This window comes from Pseudorca crassidens, chromosome 4, assembly GCF_039906515.1.
Source record: "Pseudorca crassidens isolate mPseCra1 chromosome 4, mPseCra1.hap1, whole genome shotgun sequence".
Taxonomy (NCBI): domain Eukaryota; kingdom Metazoa; phylum Chordata; class Mammalia; order Artiodactyla; family Delphinidae; genus Pseudorca; species Pseudorca crassidens.
This window is the reverse complement of record NC_090299.1, coordinates 70,506,012-70,524,514: the sequence shown is the minus strand read 5'-3', so window position 1 is coordinate 70,524,514 and position 18,503 is coordinate 70,506,012. Positions and strand designations below refer to the sequence as shown.

At 38.9% G+C, this 18,503-nt stretch overlaps 1 protein-coding gene across 2 annotated transcripts in view; it reads left to right on the top strand.

The window, feature by feature from the left end:
• Positions 1 to 18,503, top strand: part of CORIN (corin, serine peptidase) — a 251,717-nt gene that overhangs the window by 35,367 nt on the left and 197,847 nt on the right. For both annotated transcript variants that reach the window (XM_067735885.1, XM_067735884.1), the window contains exon 3: positions 12,093 to 12,293. In XM_067735885.1, coding sequence (XP_067591986.1) covers positions 12,093 to 12,293 — 201 coding nt within the window. The remainder of the gene's footprint in view (positions 1 to 12,092; positions 12,294 to 18,503) is intronic.

Sequence of the window (18,503 nt, the reverse complement as noted above, 5' to 3'; positions counted from 1 at the left end):
TTTAACTCTCACCCCGCTGGAACTATCCAGAAGGGAAGCTGAGAAGGGAGCCTGAGTGCAGTTATGAATGTGGGAGTCTCAGTGGAAGCAGCGCGAGTAGATGAACTGTTAGGAGAAAGGGCACTGATTAAAAGCTGGGGGCATATGGGTTTCCCTGGTGGCGCAGTGGTTGAGAGTCCGCCTGCCGATGCGGGGGACACGGGTTCGTGCCCCGGTCCGGAAAGATCCCACATGCCGCGGAGCGGCTGGGCCCGTGAGCCATGGCCGGTGAGCCTGCGTGTCCGGAGCCTGTGCTCCGCAACGGGAGAGCCCACAACAGTGAGAGGCCTAAGTACCGGCAAAAAAAAAAAAAATCTTTGGGCATAGCCCTGGAGGATGCCGGTGTTTAGGGGAGACAAGGAAAGAGGAAGCATCAAGAGATACCGGAAGTGTTGTTGGAGAAGAAGGAAAGGAACCGGGAAATGCTGGGTTCCACAGAAGCCAAAGGCAGAGAGATGGTCAGAGGTCACAGGGTGACAAGTAGGAAGAGGACAGAAAATGCCTCGGCCCAGGAAGTCTGCAGGTTTTCTATTGGGGTTTTAATCGCCCTGCTCCACGTGGTGCCAGCTCTGGCCTGCTCTCGGGCTAAAGGCAGGACAAAACCCTGAAACTCGCCTCTGCCCCTCTCTTCTTCCAGGACTCGCCTCCCCTCCAGACTTGGCCTGCTTTTGTTTCCTTTCCAGTACCGTTGGGTCGTTGCTTTTTTGTGTTTTGTCCAGAGTTTATAGTTGTTATGTCTGGGAGGGTCTGTCTGGTAGACGCTCCCTCAGTCATAACCCTGTCTTTTTTTTTTTTTTTTTTTGCGGTACGTGGGCCTCTCACTGTTGTGGCCTCTCCCGTTGCGGAGCACAGGCTCCGGATGCACAGGCTCAGCGGCCATGGCTCACGGGCCCAGCCGCTCCGCGGCATGTGGGATCTTCCTGGACCGGGGCACTAACCCGCGTCCCCTGCATCGGCAGGCGGACTCGCAACCACTGCGCCACCAGGGAAGCCCCCCTGTCATTTTTAACATTCTCATTCTCAGAACACTGTGTGGAATGGCTCACACACTGTGAAGAATATTTCCTTTTAATCTCAGGGTGGAATGCTAATATAAGTTTAAAACCCATTTTTAAGTGCTTCAGAGCTTAGAGGCCTCTGAGAAGAGGCAGGGTGCTATTAAAACAGTGCTTTAATGGGGTTTATTTATATATTCATTTAAACATTTTTATCACTTTATTGAAATTTAATTTACACACCATACAATTCACCCATTTAAAATGTGTAATTCAGTAATTTTTAATATATTCACAGGTAAGTTCAACCATCACCACAGTCAATTTTGGAACATTTTCATTACCTCAAGAAGAAACTCTATTCCCTTTTAGCTGTCACCCTCCCATCTTTCTGTCTCCCCTGTGCTCCAGCCCTAAGCCACCACTAATGTACTTTGTGTCTCTATAGATTCCCCTATTCTGGACATTTCATATGACCATATGTGGGTTTTGTGACTGGCTTCTTTCACTCCACATAATATTTTCAAGGTCCATCCATGTTTTACTATCTATCAGTACTTCATTCCTTATGGTGAAATAATACTCCATTGTACGGATTTACCACGTTAAAAAAATCCATTTATCAATTGATGGACATTTTAGTTGTTTCCATCTTTCGGCTATTACGAATAATGTTGCTCTGAACCTTCATGTTCAAGTTTTTGTGCGGACATATGTTTTCATTTATCTTGGGCTTATACCTAGGGGTAGATTTTTCTTGTATCACTTATATGAGATTAGGAAGTGAACCAATTTGTAACAATTTCTTAGTGCTATTTTGGCTTATATGTAGGTAACCTTTAGAAAGTGGGTGTTTTCCAGACAGTCTTCAAAAGCATTCTTTGCATAGGTTCTGCACCAGATGATTTGATATAGATATATTAAGTAATATCTGCCCAAATAAACATTTCCTGTTTTATAACTGAGATGTTTGTTGTTTTAATGAGCGATAAAATCATTTTATACCTTTGTTTAAAAAACCTCGTTAGATTCTGCTTGCTTTTAAGAATGTTCTGTTTGGTTTGTGCTTAAAATCCGTGCTCTTTCAAAGTTTTGTAGTTATTTCTGGGTCTGTAAGGGTTGCTAAGGGATGTTGGAATGCCACATAACAGGAGCTCTAGCTTCAAAAGGCAAAGAGATAATGGAAGTTTATTGATTAGGAAGAGATAATAAAACCTTATGCTAATAAACACAGATGCACTACGCGTTTCTAATTTTGTCTCTTTGGGCTTCTGGCATGCGTAAAGTCAAGATGGCAGAGATTTCTGAAGATAAGAGAGTTGGACTTTCTGAATAATTATTTCAGCAGCAGGCTGTAGAAAGGAGCAATAGCAAATCGTTTCTCTCCTCAACCCCTTAAACTGAAGCTGGAGCTACAAAGGTTTCGTTTAGTTTAATTTAGTTTAGTTTGGACTCTAAAATGAAGATTCAGGTATTTGAAGGAAATTGAAGAGAAAAATGAAGAGTAAGAAAGGTACAGTATTATACCTGGGTTTTAATTTTTCAGTTATAGTCTAATACTGAAGGGCCATGTGACCTAGAAGAAAGAATTTAAAGCTCAACGCTAGGAGGTCTGGGTTTAGCATCTTACTCTTCCATTTACTAGATGGGTGACTTTTGGTCACATGCTTTACCTTCTCTGTAAGATGGGGAATATAATTCTTATTCATTTCAGAGAATTGTTGTGGAAGTAAAATGAAATATCTGTGAAAGTGTTTTTATTTATTTTAGTTTTAAAAAATTTTTTATTTTCTATTGGAGTATAGTTGATTAATAACATGTTAGTTTCAGGTGTATAGCAAAGTAATTCAGTTATACATATACATTCTATTCTTTTTCAAATTCCTTTTCCATTTAAGTTAATACGAGTATTGAGCAGAATTCCCTGTGCTATACATAGGTCCTTGTTGGTTATCTTTTTTTTTTTTTTGGCTATGCCGCGTGGCACGTGGGATCTTAGTTTCCCGACCACGGATCGAACCCGCACTCCCTGCAGTGGAAACGTGAAGTCTTATCCACTGGACCACAGGGAAGTCCTGTTGGTTATCCATTTTAAATATAGCAGCGTGTACATGTCAATCCCAAATTCCCAATCTATCCCTTCACCCCCGGTAACCGTAAGTTTGTTCTCTAAGTCTGTGAGTCTGTTTCTGCTTTGTAAATAAGTTCTTTTGTATCATTTTTTTAGATTCTGCATATAATGGTATCATATTGTGAAAGTGTTTTTATAGGTGACAACATTCATTATGAGAGTAAAAAATTGGTTTTTGCTTATGAATATTATTACTAATATTAGATAACTTATTAATAAATAGTTCTCTTACACTCAAAAATTAACCAAAAATGTCCTTATCTCATTTTAACTCTATCTGTAAGAACTAAAATCTGTGAACTATGACCCATCATCATAGTAGTCCCATAATTTATAACCCCATAACCCTACAACCAAGCCATTGCCATAGTATAGTTTAATTGCTAATAAAGTAGCTAGGAAGAAGTAAAGTTGACCGACTGTTGGATTTGCAGTGTGATGCCAAGTTTCACTTGACTGTTAGGCTCAGGCCTGAGAGCCATTTTCAGAGACTCATTCCTCTCTTATAAGAGCTAAACTAGCAGTTTAATTCTTCCATCACATGTTGTGCTTCCATCACAGGACTGCAAGAGTCAGCTAGTACCATGGAATACTTGATCAGACCTTGGACTGATATCTGCCTTAAATTGTTTATAAATAATATAGAAACATTATATATGCAACACTTAAAGTAAAATTATGTTGACATGTTGAGCAACATCGAACAGACATAAAATAGTAGATATAATTTGATACTGTTTATTCCTTTATTGAATGCCTGTGAAATTTGAGGCAGTATCCTATGGGACTTGGGCACAGCCCTGAATCAGCCTATCCTCATGGGCTTCCTAGTTCAGTGAAGGAGGGACACCTAAAAATGACCACACAGTTGATTAGTTACCACAGAGGTAACTCCTATGCAGGAAGAGAGTTTCTTTGAGACAAGGTCTGACAGGGTCTGAACGTGGTCTGGGAAGCCTTCCCTGAGGGGGTGGTGCTTTAACCATGACCTTCACCATGAGAATTTTGGAGTGGGGGAGTGGCGTGATTGAGCTGGTTGGGGATGTTAAAAGGTTTTTTTGACACCTGTCTAGAGAAAGGGTTGACGTGGGTAGAGAATGTGGCAGGGGAAAAAATAGAAAGTTATTTCAAGTATCTTATAAATGTGCTTTGGAGTATGGTCTGCACTGATTTTTTTTTTTTTTAAGCAGAGGTCTTCTTAGAAGCCCATATGATTTAAATTTATTTATTTATTTATTTTTGGCTGTGTTGGGTCTTCGTTTCTGTGCGAGGGCTTTCTCTAGCTGCGGTGAGCGGGGGCCACTCTTCATCGTGGTGCGCGGGCCTCTCACTCTCGCAGCCTCTCTTGTTGCGGAGCACAGGCTCCAGACGTCTGCACTGATTTTTGCAAACTATTATTCATCTCAATTTCATTTCATCAAAGGTATGGTCCCCCCCACATCTCATTAGAATGTTCTTAACTTTTTTTTCCCCAGCTGTTGAAGACTTGGTTTCAAAGTCTCGTCCACTCATCCACATCTAAAATAAATTTTGTTTTAGCCTTAAGCTTAAGAATGGCCTAAGGTTACTATTCCTAGTTTTCTTAATTCTATGTAAAGTCTATGTGGGACCTATTAATTTTTTCTTTTTGTCACGCATTGAAGAAGAAAGAAATTATAGTGGTGGGGAGTATAGGAAATATGGTAAAATAGTTTGTTTTTCTTGAACTCAAGAGAAATATTCCTCTATAAAAGTGACTTTCCTCTTCAAAAATGCTAGATGAGCTGGAGATCATTGAACTTAAATATAGTTTTTCTCTTACCGAATTTCTTAGCAGCTTGTGGCTTTTACAAGAATTTGGAATGATAAGAATCTTAACTTCCTAACTTACAGTGTTGTGTTTTGAATATCATTTTAAAATGGAAAACCTCCCAGATCCTGACTTCTTTTCACCAAAACCTTAAGATTTTCCATGCTCTTTTATGACCTGACTCCACGTTCCTTATTTAATTCTCCAAATTCCTTTAATAATGCTGGTCTTCTGAGCAGATGCAAAAACATAGAGTTTTTTTTTCGTTAATTCCTTAGACCTGAGGCCTTCCTTAGGCCTTCTACAACTTTTATTTTTCATTCTCTATTATCTATTGTATCAGTCAGGGCAGGCTATGCTATGCTGTGTAACACAAATAATTCTAATATATTAGTGGCTTCACAACAACGAAGGTCAGTTTCTCATTTGCAACATGTGCTCTGCAAGATATTTTTTCGTTAATTCCTCAGGCCTGAGGTTATGCATTATGTCTAAAGTTTTGGAAAGAGCAGTCTAAAGCCTTGCACTCAAAGTGTAGTCCGTGGATACAGCATCAGCATCACTTGGGAGTTTGTGTGAAACGCAGAATCTGGAATCTTGGGCCCCATTCCAGACCTGCCAATTTGCCTTCTAATGAGATCCGCAGGTGATTTCTATGCTTCATCCAGTCCTTAACCCACTGCAATCTGACCTTTTCCTCTTCGTCTTCTTTTCCTACTACTAAGTCTGTTCTGAGGCCCCCAATGTCCTTCTTTTGAATGTGCAGAATTTGGAACTGATGTGTGTTTGAACAAGAGTTTGAAACGGAGAGCCTGTGCTTTCTCTCTGTGTTTGTTTACATCTGGTCACAATGAGCATGCTCATTTCTGGTGCCAACAATGCTTTCTTCCACTCAGATGTGACGCCCAGATATCATCTTGCTCAGTCTTGACTACTCCCTTCTTCTTGAAATGCTCTTCTGCTTTGCCTGGATATTATCATTTCTAATTTTCCTTCTATTTCTGGCGGCTCTTTCTCTGTCTCCATAAGCTCATCTTCTCTACCTATCCAGTAAATTTGGGGGTGTCTGTCCTAAGCTCTCTTCTCACTTTGCACCCATACGTCTCTAGACAATATCATCTTCTCCCATGACTTCCTTCATCATTCATGCATTCAACAAGTATTTATTGAGACCTTCACTGGTGCCAAGCATTCTGCTGGGTGCTTGAGATTCAGGCATGCATAATGTACCTTCCGACCTTCGAGGAGGCAGACAAGAAAACAGACAGTTTCACTTGAGTGTGTATGTGGTATATGCAGAGTGTGCTCTGGGAACACAAAGAAGATGCACATTTGTGGGGAAGTCTGGCAAGGCCTTCTGGAGGAAATGTTTAGATTGCCCCGGATTTAGACTTTTTTCCCCTTGAATGTTTCATAGCATTTTTTACTCAATGTATTTATAATAATTACAGTAACAAAAGGAAGCTTCTACAACTTTTATTTTTCATTCTCTATTATCTATTGTATCAGTCAGGGCAGGCTATGCTATGCTGTGTAACACAAATAATTCTAATATATTAGTGGCTTAACAACAACGAAGGTCAGTTTCTCATTTGCAACATGTGCTCTGCAGGATGGCAGGGAGGGCTGTGCTTATTCAGCTCATTAAAGGACTAAATTGATGGACCAGCCATCATCTTGAACCTTTGTGGTTATTGTGCCAGAAAGAAAGAAAGAGAGCCCTGGAGTAACTTCTATACTTTTTTTATACTTTTAAAAAAAGTATATAAATGCAGCATCACTAATTATAATCACAATGCCGTACATTAGATCCCCAGAACTTACTCATCTTATAATTGGAAGTTCGTACCCTTTGACCAACATCAAAGATATCAAGCGACAGAATGAGGCAGAAGAATGTAACCCCAGCATGTGCCCTAGTAGAATGGGAGAGAATTGAAAATATTTGATGAATAACACTAACGCAACCACCTCATCTTGGTAAATATCTTCATTTACCCAGTAATTCAAACCGGAAACCTTGAAGGGACCTCTGACTCTTTCCATTATGTTCTTACAATTTTGCCTCTGAAAGCTCTCTCCCAAATGTTCCCTTTGTTCTCACTGCTTTTGCCTTGACTCAGTCCTTCTTTTCTCACTTGGACTCTTGCAATAGCCTTCTAACTGTCTGCTAGACTTAGCCCCTTTCAAGCATCACCCTGTTGCCAGAGTGATCATTATAACATTCTACCCCATTTAAGACTCTGCAAAATTTCTCTATCACAACAAGATCAATTCCAAACCTATGACAGGAATACCCTTCCCAGGCTGGTTTCTACTTCCTTTCAAACCTTTTCTCTTGCCAGTCCCCTGTGTGCCAGCCATGTTTAACTACCTGCTAGTCAGCTTTTGCATATTTTCCCCTTTGCTCTATCTAGAAAGTTCTCTGTTCCCTATTACTACCACTCCCTCTTCCCCACAAATTTTCTAGGCTCAAACCTAGAAAATCCCTAATCATCTTTTAAGATTTACATGGAGGATCTTCTTCCCTAAGAAACCTTTCCTGACTTTCTCAAATGGAATGACAACTTCTTCTCTAATTATTGTCACCGGATTGTCCTATGCCTGTCATTCTCAAAGCATTTGTATCATGGTCTGTAGTTTTAGGCTACATGCCTGTCTCCGCCAACTAATCTATAAACATCTCGATGATAAGAAACTCTTACTAAATTTTGTAATTTACTTTCAGCAGAGAGTAAATACATAGTTCCTGGCACATAGAAAATGCAAAGTAAATGTTACCACATGGCTAGAGATATAAAGATAAGGAATTAATTTCAAACTCATATCATAGGAAAATAAATTTTTTTAACATGCAGATGACGGTTGATTTTTTTTAACTTGTATACCTTGTCCAAAATGAGAAGGGTGTGTGGGTGTGTGTGTATGGGTGTGTGTCATGTCCCAACTCAATTCTTGGGTAAAGTTAAATAACTTCTGTAAGCTTTGGTTTCCTTCCCTCTGAGACTTCATAAAGAAGAGTTAATTATAGCATCTGTTTCATGGGATTGTTGGAAGGCTAACTCAATAAATGCCCATAGTAAGGATACTTAGTAAGGTGCCTGTGTTAGTTTCCTATTGCTGCTATAACAACTTGGTAGCTTAAAATAACACAAATATAGTACCTTAGAGTTATGGAGGTCAGAAGTCCAAAATTGGTCTCACTGGGCTAAAATTAAGGTGTCGGTAGTACTGTATTCCTTCTGGAGGCTCTAGGGGCCAGTCTGTTTTCTGCCTTTTCCAGCTTCTAGAGGCTTCCTGCATTCCTTGGCTTGTGGCCCCTTGCCATCTTCAAAATGAGCAATGGCCCATTGAGTCTTTCTCACACTGCATAGCTCTGACACACACTCTCTTACCTCCCTCTTCTGCTTATAAGGATTCCATGACTACCGTGGGCTCACCTGAATAATCCAGGATAATTTCCCCATCTCAGATTCCCTAACTTACATCTGCAACATCCCTTTTGCCATGTAAGGTATGTAAAGTAACCTATTCACAGGTTCTGGGACTTGGGATGTGGACATCTCTGGGGGGAGCATTATTTTGCTGCCACAGTGCTCAATCCACTCATTGTAAATGATCAGTAATACTTGACTATTATTGTTGGAAATGCAGACTGTTTCTTAAACATTGTTAAATAGAGCTGTGTTATAGCTGAAACACTTTTGAGCCATACAGCCTTGATGTAATGTGGCCTTCTATTAATAACTTAGCATGAAAGAGTCACTGTTATTTTACTCCAAAAGTGGGTTAAATGATTCACTTTTGAAAATTACCTTAGCCATTTTATTATGCTGGGATGCACTTAGAGGAAAAGGAAGTTGGCATTTATTTAAAAGTACCTTAGGACTTCCCTGGTGGCGCAGTGGTTAAGAATCTGCCTGCCGATGCAGAGGATACGGGTTCGAGCCCTGGTCCGGGAAGATCCCGCATGCTGCGGAACGAATAAGCCTGTGTACCACAACTACTGAGCCTGCGCTCTAGAGCCCGTGCTCCGCAACAAGAGAAGCCCCCGTAGTGAGAAGCCCGCGCGTTGAAACAAAGAGTAGCCTCCCGCTTACCGCAACTAGAGAAAGCCCATGCGCAGCAACGAAGACCCAGTGCAGCCGAAAATAAAAATAAAATATAAAAGTACCTTAGTAGCCCTAAGGAAGACAATTTTACTTTCATTACTATTACTGCGTAGTAATGACTAACAGTTATTGAGAACTTACTGTATGCCAGGAACTGTTCCAAGTGTTTATGTATGTATTGACTAATTTGATCCTAATGGCCGGCCCAATAAGGGGAGGTACTTTGATTTTCCTTATTTTATGGCAGTTGAGAGTTTGCCCAAAGTTTCAGGGCTAGTAAGTAGTGATGGGATTTAAACCCAGGTGGTCAGGCTGTAGAATCTGTACTTTTAACCACAGCACTGTTAAAATAGGAATGTGGAAAAGGATGGGGCAACACTGAAAGAATGAACACTCTACTTTGGACTGATATCTCTCAGCATTTTTGTAGCTCATCGTGATGTAGCTTAACAGTATTTAGTCTTACTGAATCCTGTCTTTTGTGCTTTTAAAAAATGCATAATAGAGGACCAACTGTGAGCTGAGAGTTGGTTAGTTTCCAGAGATGCTTGAAAACAAATGGTCTAGTCAGTTTAGGCTTTTAAAGACAGGTCCTTTAGGCTTGTCGTCTTTGTCATTCTCTCAAAAGTATAGTTTAGGGACATTAGCTGCAGCAACTACCGTATATCATGTGTCATCTTTCTATTCTGCCAACTTGCTTTGATATGGAGAGTTTAAGAGCAAGGAAACTGCTTTTTTTTTTTAAGGAAGTTGTTTTTCAAGGCAGTGTTTCCTGAAAAAGTTGGTGTTTAAAGAATATTTTAGAGTAAACAAATATTATTAGCACTTTCACCCCTATGGTTAGGTGAAAAAGTTAAAGGAAAGATTATTAATAAGGCTAGTCATTACAAACAAAATGTTAAGAACAACTGCTGAAATATTTCATACGATAAGGAACTCCCTTTAAGTGAATTACACAGGGATATAACTGAGGAGTTGGCATTTGCTCAAAGTGTGTTGATAGAGCTGGATGCTGACTTATAGGGTCAGTGTGATAAGTCAATTGATTTTATGGGTCTTATACATTCATTATAGCCATGTTAGTGGAAATAACACGTTATGTGCAAAATCTCTATGCCAAAATTAGCAAAGAAGAGAGCAACTAATAAGTGAAAAATAAAATTATATCTAATTAGTAAATTTTTCTGTATGAATAAAATACACATTATATAGAGAACAAATCTATCGCATACATTTATCTTGATCTAGGATCAATTCTAAATCATTTTGAAAATCATAAACAATTAAATGAAATCTTTCATTTCACCTACTGCATTTAATATTTATTCATAATCGCACAGTTTGGGGAGTGTGTTACCTGCACCACGTGGTCATGATTTAACTTTTACACTCCACCTTTTTACTTAGAATCCTGTTGACCTTAGTTAGCTAGAAAACAGCTGCTTTTCTATTTTGATCTGTAGTTAATGTTTTCCAAGTGTCAAGCACATGGAGAGAAATTTTTTCTGTAGACTGATATTAAACATTTTATTTATATTTCTTTTTTTTTTTTTTAATGGTCCATGGGCTGTTTGGAAAAGTGAGAGCCAAGTACAGCATTCACTGTAAATGCTTTTAGGAAAAAAAAGTCTCCCTTGGGTATTTCTATAATGGGTCAATATCACATTCATTTATTTTAGTGGCATACTCAACCAGAGTGCTATATTCTGGAAACACTCTGTTGTCTATTTTGACTGAGTTAAAAATACATGATCTCTTTCAAAGTTTTCAGATTTTCTGCCTAAAGCTAAAGCTAGGGGATTCCCAATAGTCTTAGGTTGGACTCTTTATTTTGTCCATGAATAAATACCTTGAGAAAGTGACCAGTTGATAGTCTTAGTTTAATGCCTATTTCTTATAATCAAATTTATAGCTTCTGGTCAAAGATGAAGATAATATAGTTTCTTCTTTTAGTTTTGCTGGAATTGGAGTTTTACTTTTTTGGGGGGGGGTTTCTACGAGTGTTGGGAAATATTTGAGCCCTATTATTTTTATTATCTGTTGTGTGTCGTTCACTGAAATTTAGTGCCAAGTGTGGAGAAATAGAAGGCCGCAGGTAAGCTGGCATTGTTGTCCTTTGTGGAAGGTAGAAAGATAGGGAGAGCTTGTGTCCTGGGTACTGAGGAGCCTAAAATGATGTGTGAAATTGAGACACTGAGAAAGCAGGAAGCAAACACTGTAAGATTTGCCGCATTTTATTTGTGGTGAGTCCCAGGTGAGGTAGAATTGCCCTAAATTCTTTGGGCACTAGGAAACCTGGATGGGAGACTCAATTTCTAAACCTTTAGCTCTTGACAAGCAATAGCCACCTCACAGGGTTATGTGATCTACGACAGAAGAGAAACTACTGGTTGTCTCGAGAAGTGGGTGGTCTTGCTGGCCATCATTTTCTCTTTGCATTTGCCTGGGAAAGCAGCTCTAGAGTTTCCCTAATACGTTTTTTAAAATAAATATTTCTAGACAATTCTCTAGCAGTCCAGTGGTTAGGACTCTGCACCCTCACTACAGGGGTTACGGGTTTGATCCCTGGTTGGGGAAACTAAGATCCTGCAAGCCATGCAGTGCAGCCAAAAATAATAAATAAAAATAAAATAAGGGGCTTCACTGGTGGTGCAGTGGTTGAGAATCCGCCTGCCAATGCAGGGGGCACGGGTTCGAGCCCTGGTCCGGGAAGATCCCACATGCCACGGAGCAACTGGGCCCGTGAGCCACAACTACTGAGCCTGCGCTCTAGAGCCCGCGAGCCACAACTACAGAGCCTGCACGTCTGGAGCCTGTGCTCCGCAACAAGAGAGGCCCGCACACCGCGATGAAGAGTGGACCCCGCTTGCCTCAGAGAAAGCCCTCACACAGAAACGAAGACCCAACTCAGCCAAAAATAAATAAAATAAATTTATTAATTAAAAAAAAAAAGTAAAATTAAAATAAAATAAAGTAAAATAAATACTTCTAGTAATGTTTTAAAATATCTTTGTTTGGTCTTTCAGGAACATTAAAAAAAGCCTATTTTAAATCAAACGGGAGTGAACCTTTGGTCACTGATGGTGAAGTCCATGTGTATGATGTTATTCTTCCAAGTACAACTCATAACGAGAGCACCGGGACATCTACTGCCAATCCCACCCAACACATTCCAGCCTGGACTATGGAGGCTTCTCTCCCAGGGGACCAAAATCACAGGAGCACAAGTAAGTCTGAAGGTACTAAATAGCTGGGCCCTTTAATGTCTGTGGAACCCACAGGTAGATTTTTAAGTGTGCTGATGCTCTTAATCACAGTCACTTACTGGTCACACAGGAAAAGCTCTGCTCCCTTATCTAGCAAGCATGTGCCCTGTTACTAAACATGAAATGCCCTCAGCTCAGCCATCCAGATAGGGACTGGAGTAAGAAATAAAAAGGTACCAATGCTATTCAGCGTTTCTGAGACATAAAAATTTATGCTGCTTGCCCCAGTATGACAGTGTTGATTTTACGGTGGTTCTGTTTTTTAAGTTTTAAGTTACTTATTTTGAGATGGTTAAATTAATAAGTAAACTAAGTTACTTATTTTGTTATTGGTGCCTTGTGGCAGGTATCCTAATTCTGTGGTTCTTCGAGGTAATTTCGCTGTAAGCATCTTTGCCTTAGACATCTTTGCTGTAAGCATTTCTGCCTCATAATTAATTGGTTGTAAGGCAATTTTACCATGAAAGATATAAAATGAAAGAGGGACATTTAAAAAGACATAATGAAATGTGAGAAATGAATAACAATTAAAAAGACATTGCTAAATACAAAATTTTTGAATATGTTTAAAATGTGTGTAGATTCATGGTGACACTGCACAAATAATTGAGTTTATTTTGTGAGTTGTACCTTGTCTTCCAAGTCTTCTGTTTATAGTATTTTTATACACTTTTTTTTTGCTTGTTGATTTGTCTCCTCGTTCAGCATTGCACTCTACCTTTTTTGCTAAAATTTGTTCCTTTGTTAAGAGAGGTATCAGTTTCCAAATACTAGGATGCATATTTGTAACTGAGTTCTGTATTGCGCTGTGAAAGCCTTCTCCACTGGTGTTTGTTCCTCGCATACTGTCACATGTCCGTTGATAGACTTTCCAAAGTTCTATGGGAAATGTAGGTTCAGCTCTGCACCTCTGGGGCCCTCAGCCTCTTTCTCCTCCAGTGCAGTGTTTCAAGATAAGAAAGCAAATCGTCTTCTGTCAGCTCAATAAAGCCATCAATAACGTCTCTAACCGGAAGAAATGATAACACATTTCAACCCGTTGAAACCAAACTGTCAACCAGGTGGTTTACTTTCATTGCAAAATTGCCTTACAGTCAATTAGTTATGTGGTGAAAATGTTTGCAGTGAGATGCTTACAGCGAGAAGTGAGAAGACCAGGCACGCAGTTCAATAATCGAATGCCAAGGGATTTGACAGGAGCTATCCCTTCATTTGCTTTCGAGGTGTCTGTGTGTTCTTTCTCATTTCCTGGTTTTATTGGCTATGCAATTTATTTTACTTGTTGGTGACTGACAATCACACCTTGAGATAAATGGCATGGCCAAAACTTCTTTTTGAGGACACATGGAGATATTTGTCAGTTATTCCAGAAAAAGTGCTTGCAGAGAGAGAGAGAGAAGACAGAAAGGATGGAGATGGGTCCAGTTAGATGGCAACAGATGATATGCTCCGGAATGTGGCTCTATCCCTCAATACCCCTCCAATTTTTTTAGTAAAGTTACTAACCTTCCAGAATGCTAGTGGGACTGGATTAGTGTGGAAAGTTACCTAGTCAGTGCTGATAAATCATAATCAGAGCACAGTCACTGTTAAGAGCTTTCTCTGCAGTTGTCTTGAGTCTTACTTTCTACTTCCTAAAACAAGGTTATGTGATTGAAAATTACCCAAAACCCATTCATCCCTGATCACTTTCTTGTTTGTTGCTCCCTCCTTCCTGAAAACCTCCAAAGGGAAATCACATCTTAGGTCTAGGACAGAATATTTATTTTCATTCTGAGCCAGGAAGGGAAGGATTAAGCTGACTCTTAAGCTATCATAGTATGTTTGCTAGTATCTGAAGAAACGCAGGATTATTCTCTCTCTCTAGCCCCAAAGAGTCAGAATGTTTGGCTTCCGTTGTTTCATGGAGTACTGATAGATATTAACTGTTTCTTATGCTTAAGAGTTCACCAGCGATTTATACGGATTCATATTCATTACCTGACGGTAATACTACAAACCCAAATTATGCTAAGTAAAATTTGTTTTCCTCAAGAGTTTAATTTTGAAGTTTTTAATATTTCAGTCATGTCTTAAGCACTTCATTATTCTTTTTTTTTTTTTACATCTTTATTGGAGTATAATTGCTTTACAATGGTGTGTTAGTTTCTGCTTTATAACAAGCACTTCATTATTCTTAGGGCAGTGTTTTTCAACAAAAGGGCAGAAGTAATTTAAGCAAAAACTCAGTCCAATTAATGTGGTTGCAATTATAGCAATTGTTATTTTCTTTTACAAGGTGGATTTGTCTCTATTTTGAAAGTTCTGTCATTTGTTAAGATTCAAATAGAGGTGACGAACACATACCCTGAAGAGTAAAGAAACATATGGTCCTTGCTGCTCAGTTTGGAAGTTTGATGGGAGTCTGTTTGACTCATTTTTCTCTTCCTATGGGTGGAACATTGCTTGAGAATATGAACGTAATTTGACATGTAAAGGAAACCCAGGTGAAATTAGAATGATTAAATGTAGAAAGGTCAAAACCTTTGAAAATGTGTCATTCTGTCTTGTTAATGTACTTGACAGTTAGCCTTGGGCTTTACTGTCTCACCACATAGACCCTCAATAGACTGTCTATAATAACTAAAATTATTTATTGTTAGGGATTTGATAGTTTTTCATACACTTCAGTAATACTGCTAGTCTGTGAGTATAGAGCTTTTGATAGTTTTCAGGGCAAGTTTGAATATTTTCTTTGTGGTCCTTATTATTATTTTTTTAATTTTATTGAAGTATAGTTGATTTACAGTGCAGTGTTAATTTCTTCTGTACAGCAAAGTGATTCAGTTATACATATATATATATATTCTTTTTCATATTCTTTTCCATTATGGTTTATCACAGGATATTGAATATAGTTCCCTGTGCTACACAGTAAGACCTTGTTGTTTATCTCTCTGTGGCCCTTATAATTAGCTGACAAGGTATGCAGGACAGACCATTTTTCAAGGTATGAAATTGAGGCTTAGGGAAATTAAGTTGATGTATCCGGTGTCACTTATTTGCTAATTGGTAGCCATGGAATTGGGATTCAGGTCTTGGGACTCCTAGACCAGCGTTCTTTCAAGTATTTCATGCTTCCTTATTTAATTTCATTGCTTTCTTTTCAGTAGCAGGAGCATTTCTGAGCAAATTTTAAGCTCCAGGAGAGTAATGTATTTTGTTTACTGCTTTATAGCCAGTGCTCAACAAAATATTTGTTGAATGAATAAATAAATGAACTACAGTCATTTCAAAAATTTAATATCTGACCTCTTTTTTATTGGTGATGCCAAATCACACTTCTCACTTGATATTTATTTAACCAATTTTACTTAAAGTATAATTTAATGCTTATTTCTCTACTAACACCTAGCAGAGAATTTACTTTTATTCCTTTTTTAAAAAAATATTATTCTCTAATTAAAGTGTCATTCTAAATTTCTGGCATATGTAAAAGCTTTTTGAGTCCACTGTAGTCCAAAACTACAGTGGCGAGACATTCTGTCCTTCTCAATATCCTGGGTAGAAAACGAAGGGGAGAACTCCTGGCAAAAAGTACCAGGAAATAGCCTTTCCTTAAGACGCTTCCTTTTGGAGGTCCTTAATATCATGCCAAAGCACAGAATACTGCAGTTTGTAAAGTTTTAGCCAGATGCCTCCTAGGTTACACTGTGTGGCAGAGCTTTGTAAATGTGAAATAGGCTTTATGTGACATCTGTTACATCTGGAGTTTCATTAGTTACATTTTGAAAACCAGTTGTAATATGGAAAGGAAAAAGGCCCATAGCTAGCTTTCATGCTGTATCTCAGCAAGGGATTTTCCTAGGTTGCATTCTGTGTTTAGATTTTTATTTTCATCTTTTCTTCTTATATATTTTATAAATATTTAAGCATAAATTGAATTTTAAGGAGAGGGAAAAACTCTTTGACCAACCAAGAGCTTTTGGGTTAAAAATAATATGGCACAAAATAAAATAGCCTAGAAACTCTAATCAGGAATTAAAGTGACATGAGAGTGGGCTAATGTGCTGAAAGCATAAAGTGTTTTGTTCTCTCATTGTGCTCTTTGATGACCAGCTCCTAAACCTTCTATATCAGATGAAAACACATCATACCTCTCATTCACTTACAGAAAGCTTTTTGAGGTATAATCCACATACCATTAAATTTGACCTCTAATACATATAATTCAGTATTTTTAAAATGTATTCACAGAGTTGTGCAACTATCACCACTATCTAATTTTAGAACATTTTCATCACTGCAAAAAGAAATGCTGTATCCATTATTCCTCATTTCCCCTCTCCCTCAGCCTGTGTCCAAAACTAGTCTACTTTCAGTCTCTATAGATTTGCCTGTTCTGAACATTTCATATAAAGGGCATCATACAATAAATGTGTGGCTTTTGTGACTGGCTTTTCATATTTTTCTTGGATATAGGCACAGCCCTGGCCTTCTAGTATCCCAGGGAATATGTCAGAGCTTTTCAAAGGCCTCTTCAGACATCTCATTCCCTAGTTCTTCCTTTTAAGTGTTTTGGTCAGCCTCTTATTTACAACAGGTATCTTTGCCTCAGGTAACTGTGATGTTAAACAATTGCCACAGATTGTTTTCCACACGTACCCTGGGGATGGAACTTTTTGCAAAGAGAAAACTCTGAGATCAAGTAAAGACAAGTACTGAGAATGGATCCTTTCCGGGGAGCTTCTAGACAAGTTGAATGGTGATAATTCTCTGGGGGTGGCTTTTTGGGGAGCTTCAGACCCATTCTTCCCCCTAGGTTGCTGGTTTTTATAGATACCATGGTTGCAAGCTCATTGGTTTTCAAGGCTCCTGTAGAACTGAGGAGAGGGTGATGGGAATATGGCAAGTTAAAATGTTACAAAGTGGGACTTCCCTGCTGGCGCAGTGGTTAAGAATCTGCCTGCCAATGCAGGGAACACGGGTTCTATCCCTGGTCCAGGAAGATCCCACATGCTGTGGAGCAGCTAAGCCCCGTGCGCCACAACTACTGAGCCTTCGCTCTAGAGCCCGCGAGCCACAGCTGCTGAGCCCGTGTGCCACAGCTACTGAAGCCCGCGTGCCTAGAGCCTGTGCTCCGCAACAAGAGAAGCCACAGCAATGAGAAGCCTGCACACCGCAACGAAGAGTAGCCCCCGCTCACCACAACTAGAGAAAGCCCGCGCGCAGCAACGAAGACCCAACGCAGCCAATAAAAAACAAAAATGAAAACAAAAAACGCTACAAAGCTCATAGTTCTCACTGTGATTCAGCCATTTTTCTTGAACAAATGTTCCTCTGCTGCAAGCCTTTGGTTAAATTCCAAAGTTCTGAAAAATCTGATTTTGATATTTTTTCCCCAGTGTTTTTACTATTTCTATGGAGGAACAGAGTTTTGGAGGGTCTTACCGTGCCATTCTGGAAGTATTTCCTACCCCTCGATCAGTTTTACCTTCCTCATCTACTCTACTGCTTCTTTTTCATTTCCTCCAACATTGGGAATTGGTTTTTCTTCTTTCTGTAATGAATAAATATGATCATATTATATATATTATTTTAAAACGGAAGACTTTATCTCCTTTTTTTTTGCATAAATCACTTCAATTCTTCTTCCTTTTGCATCATATTACCTTATTTCTGCCCACAGTTAGCCCATCTTAACAACCTGGTGTGTATGATTTTACAGTTTTCTCCATGCTCATAAATTATATATAAACATATGTACACAAACTTGTATACAGAATGACATACACATAGAGGTGTTTTTGTTTTTCAAAAAATGAGATCACATTTATTACGTACAGTTTTCTACATAATGTTTTTCTCACTCAAGGACACTTCATGTAAATATCTCTAAGACAATGATTTAGCTCTAATTCATTATTACAGTGATTAAATAGCCTTCCATACTCTCATTATACCATAATTTATTTCAACCACTCTTCTAACAATTCTTCACCTTGTATTTATTTTTTTTCCTCAATGAATTATACAGTCCCTGAAGATAAAATGACTTGGATTGACAGTGAAACTGTCTAAATAGCAGTGATTTATTAGCACTGATAACTCGGTACCAAAATGCCCTGAACACATACTCCGAATTTGCTGCATGTAGAAAGCTTGTATACCAATCAGAAACCTTAAGATTAT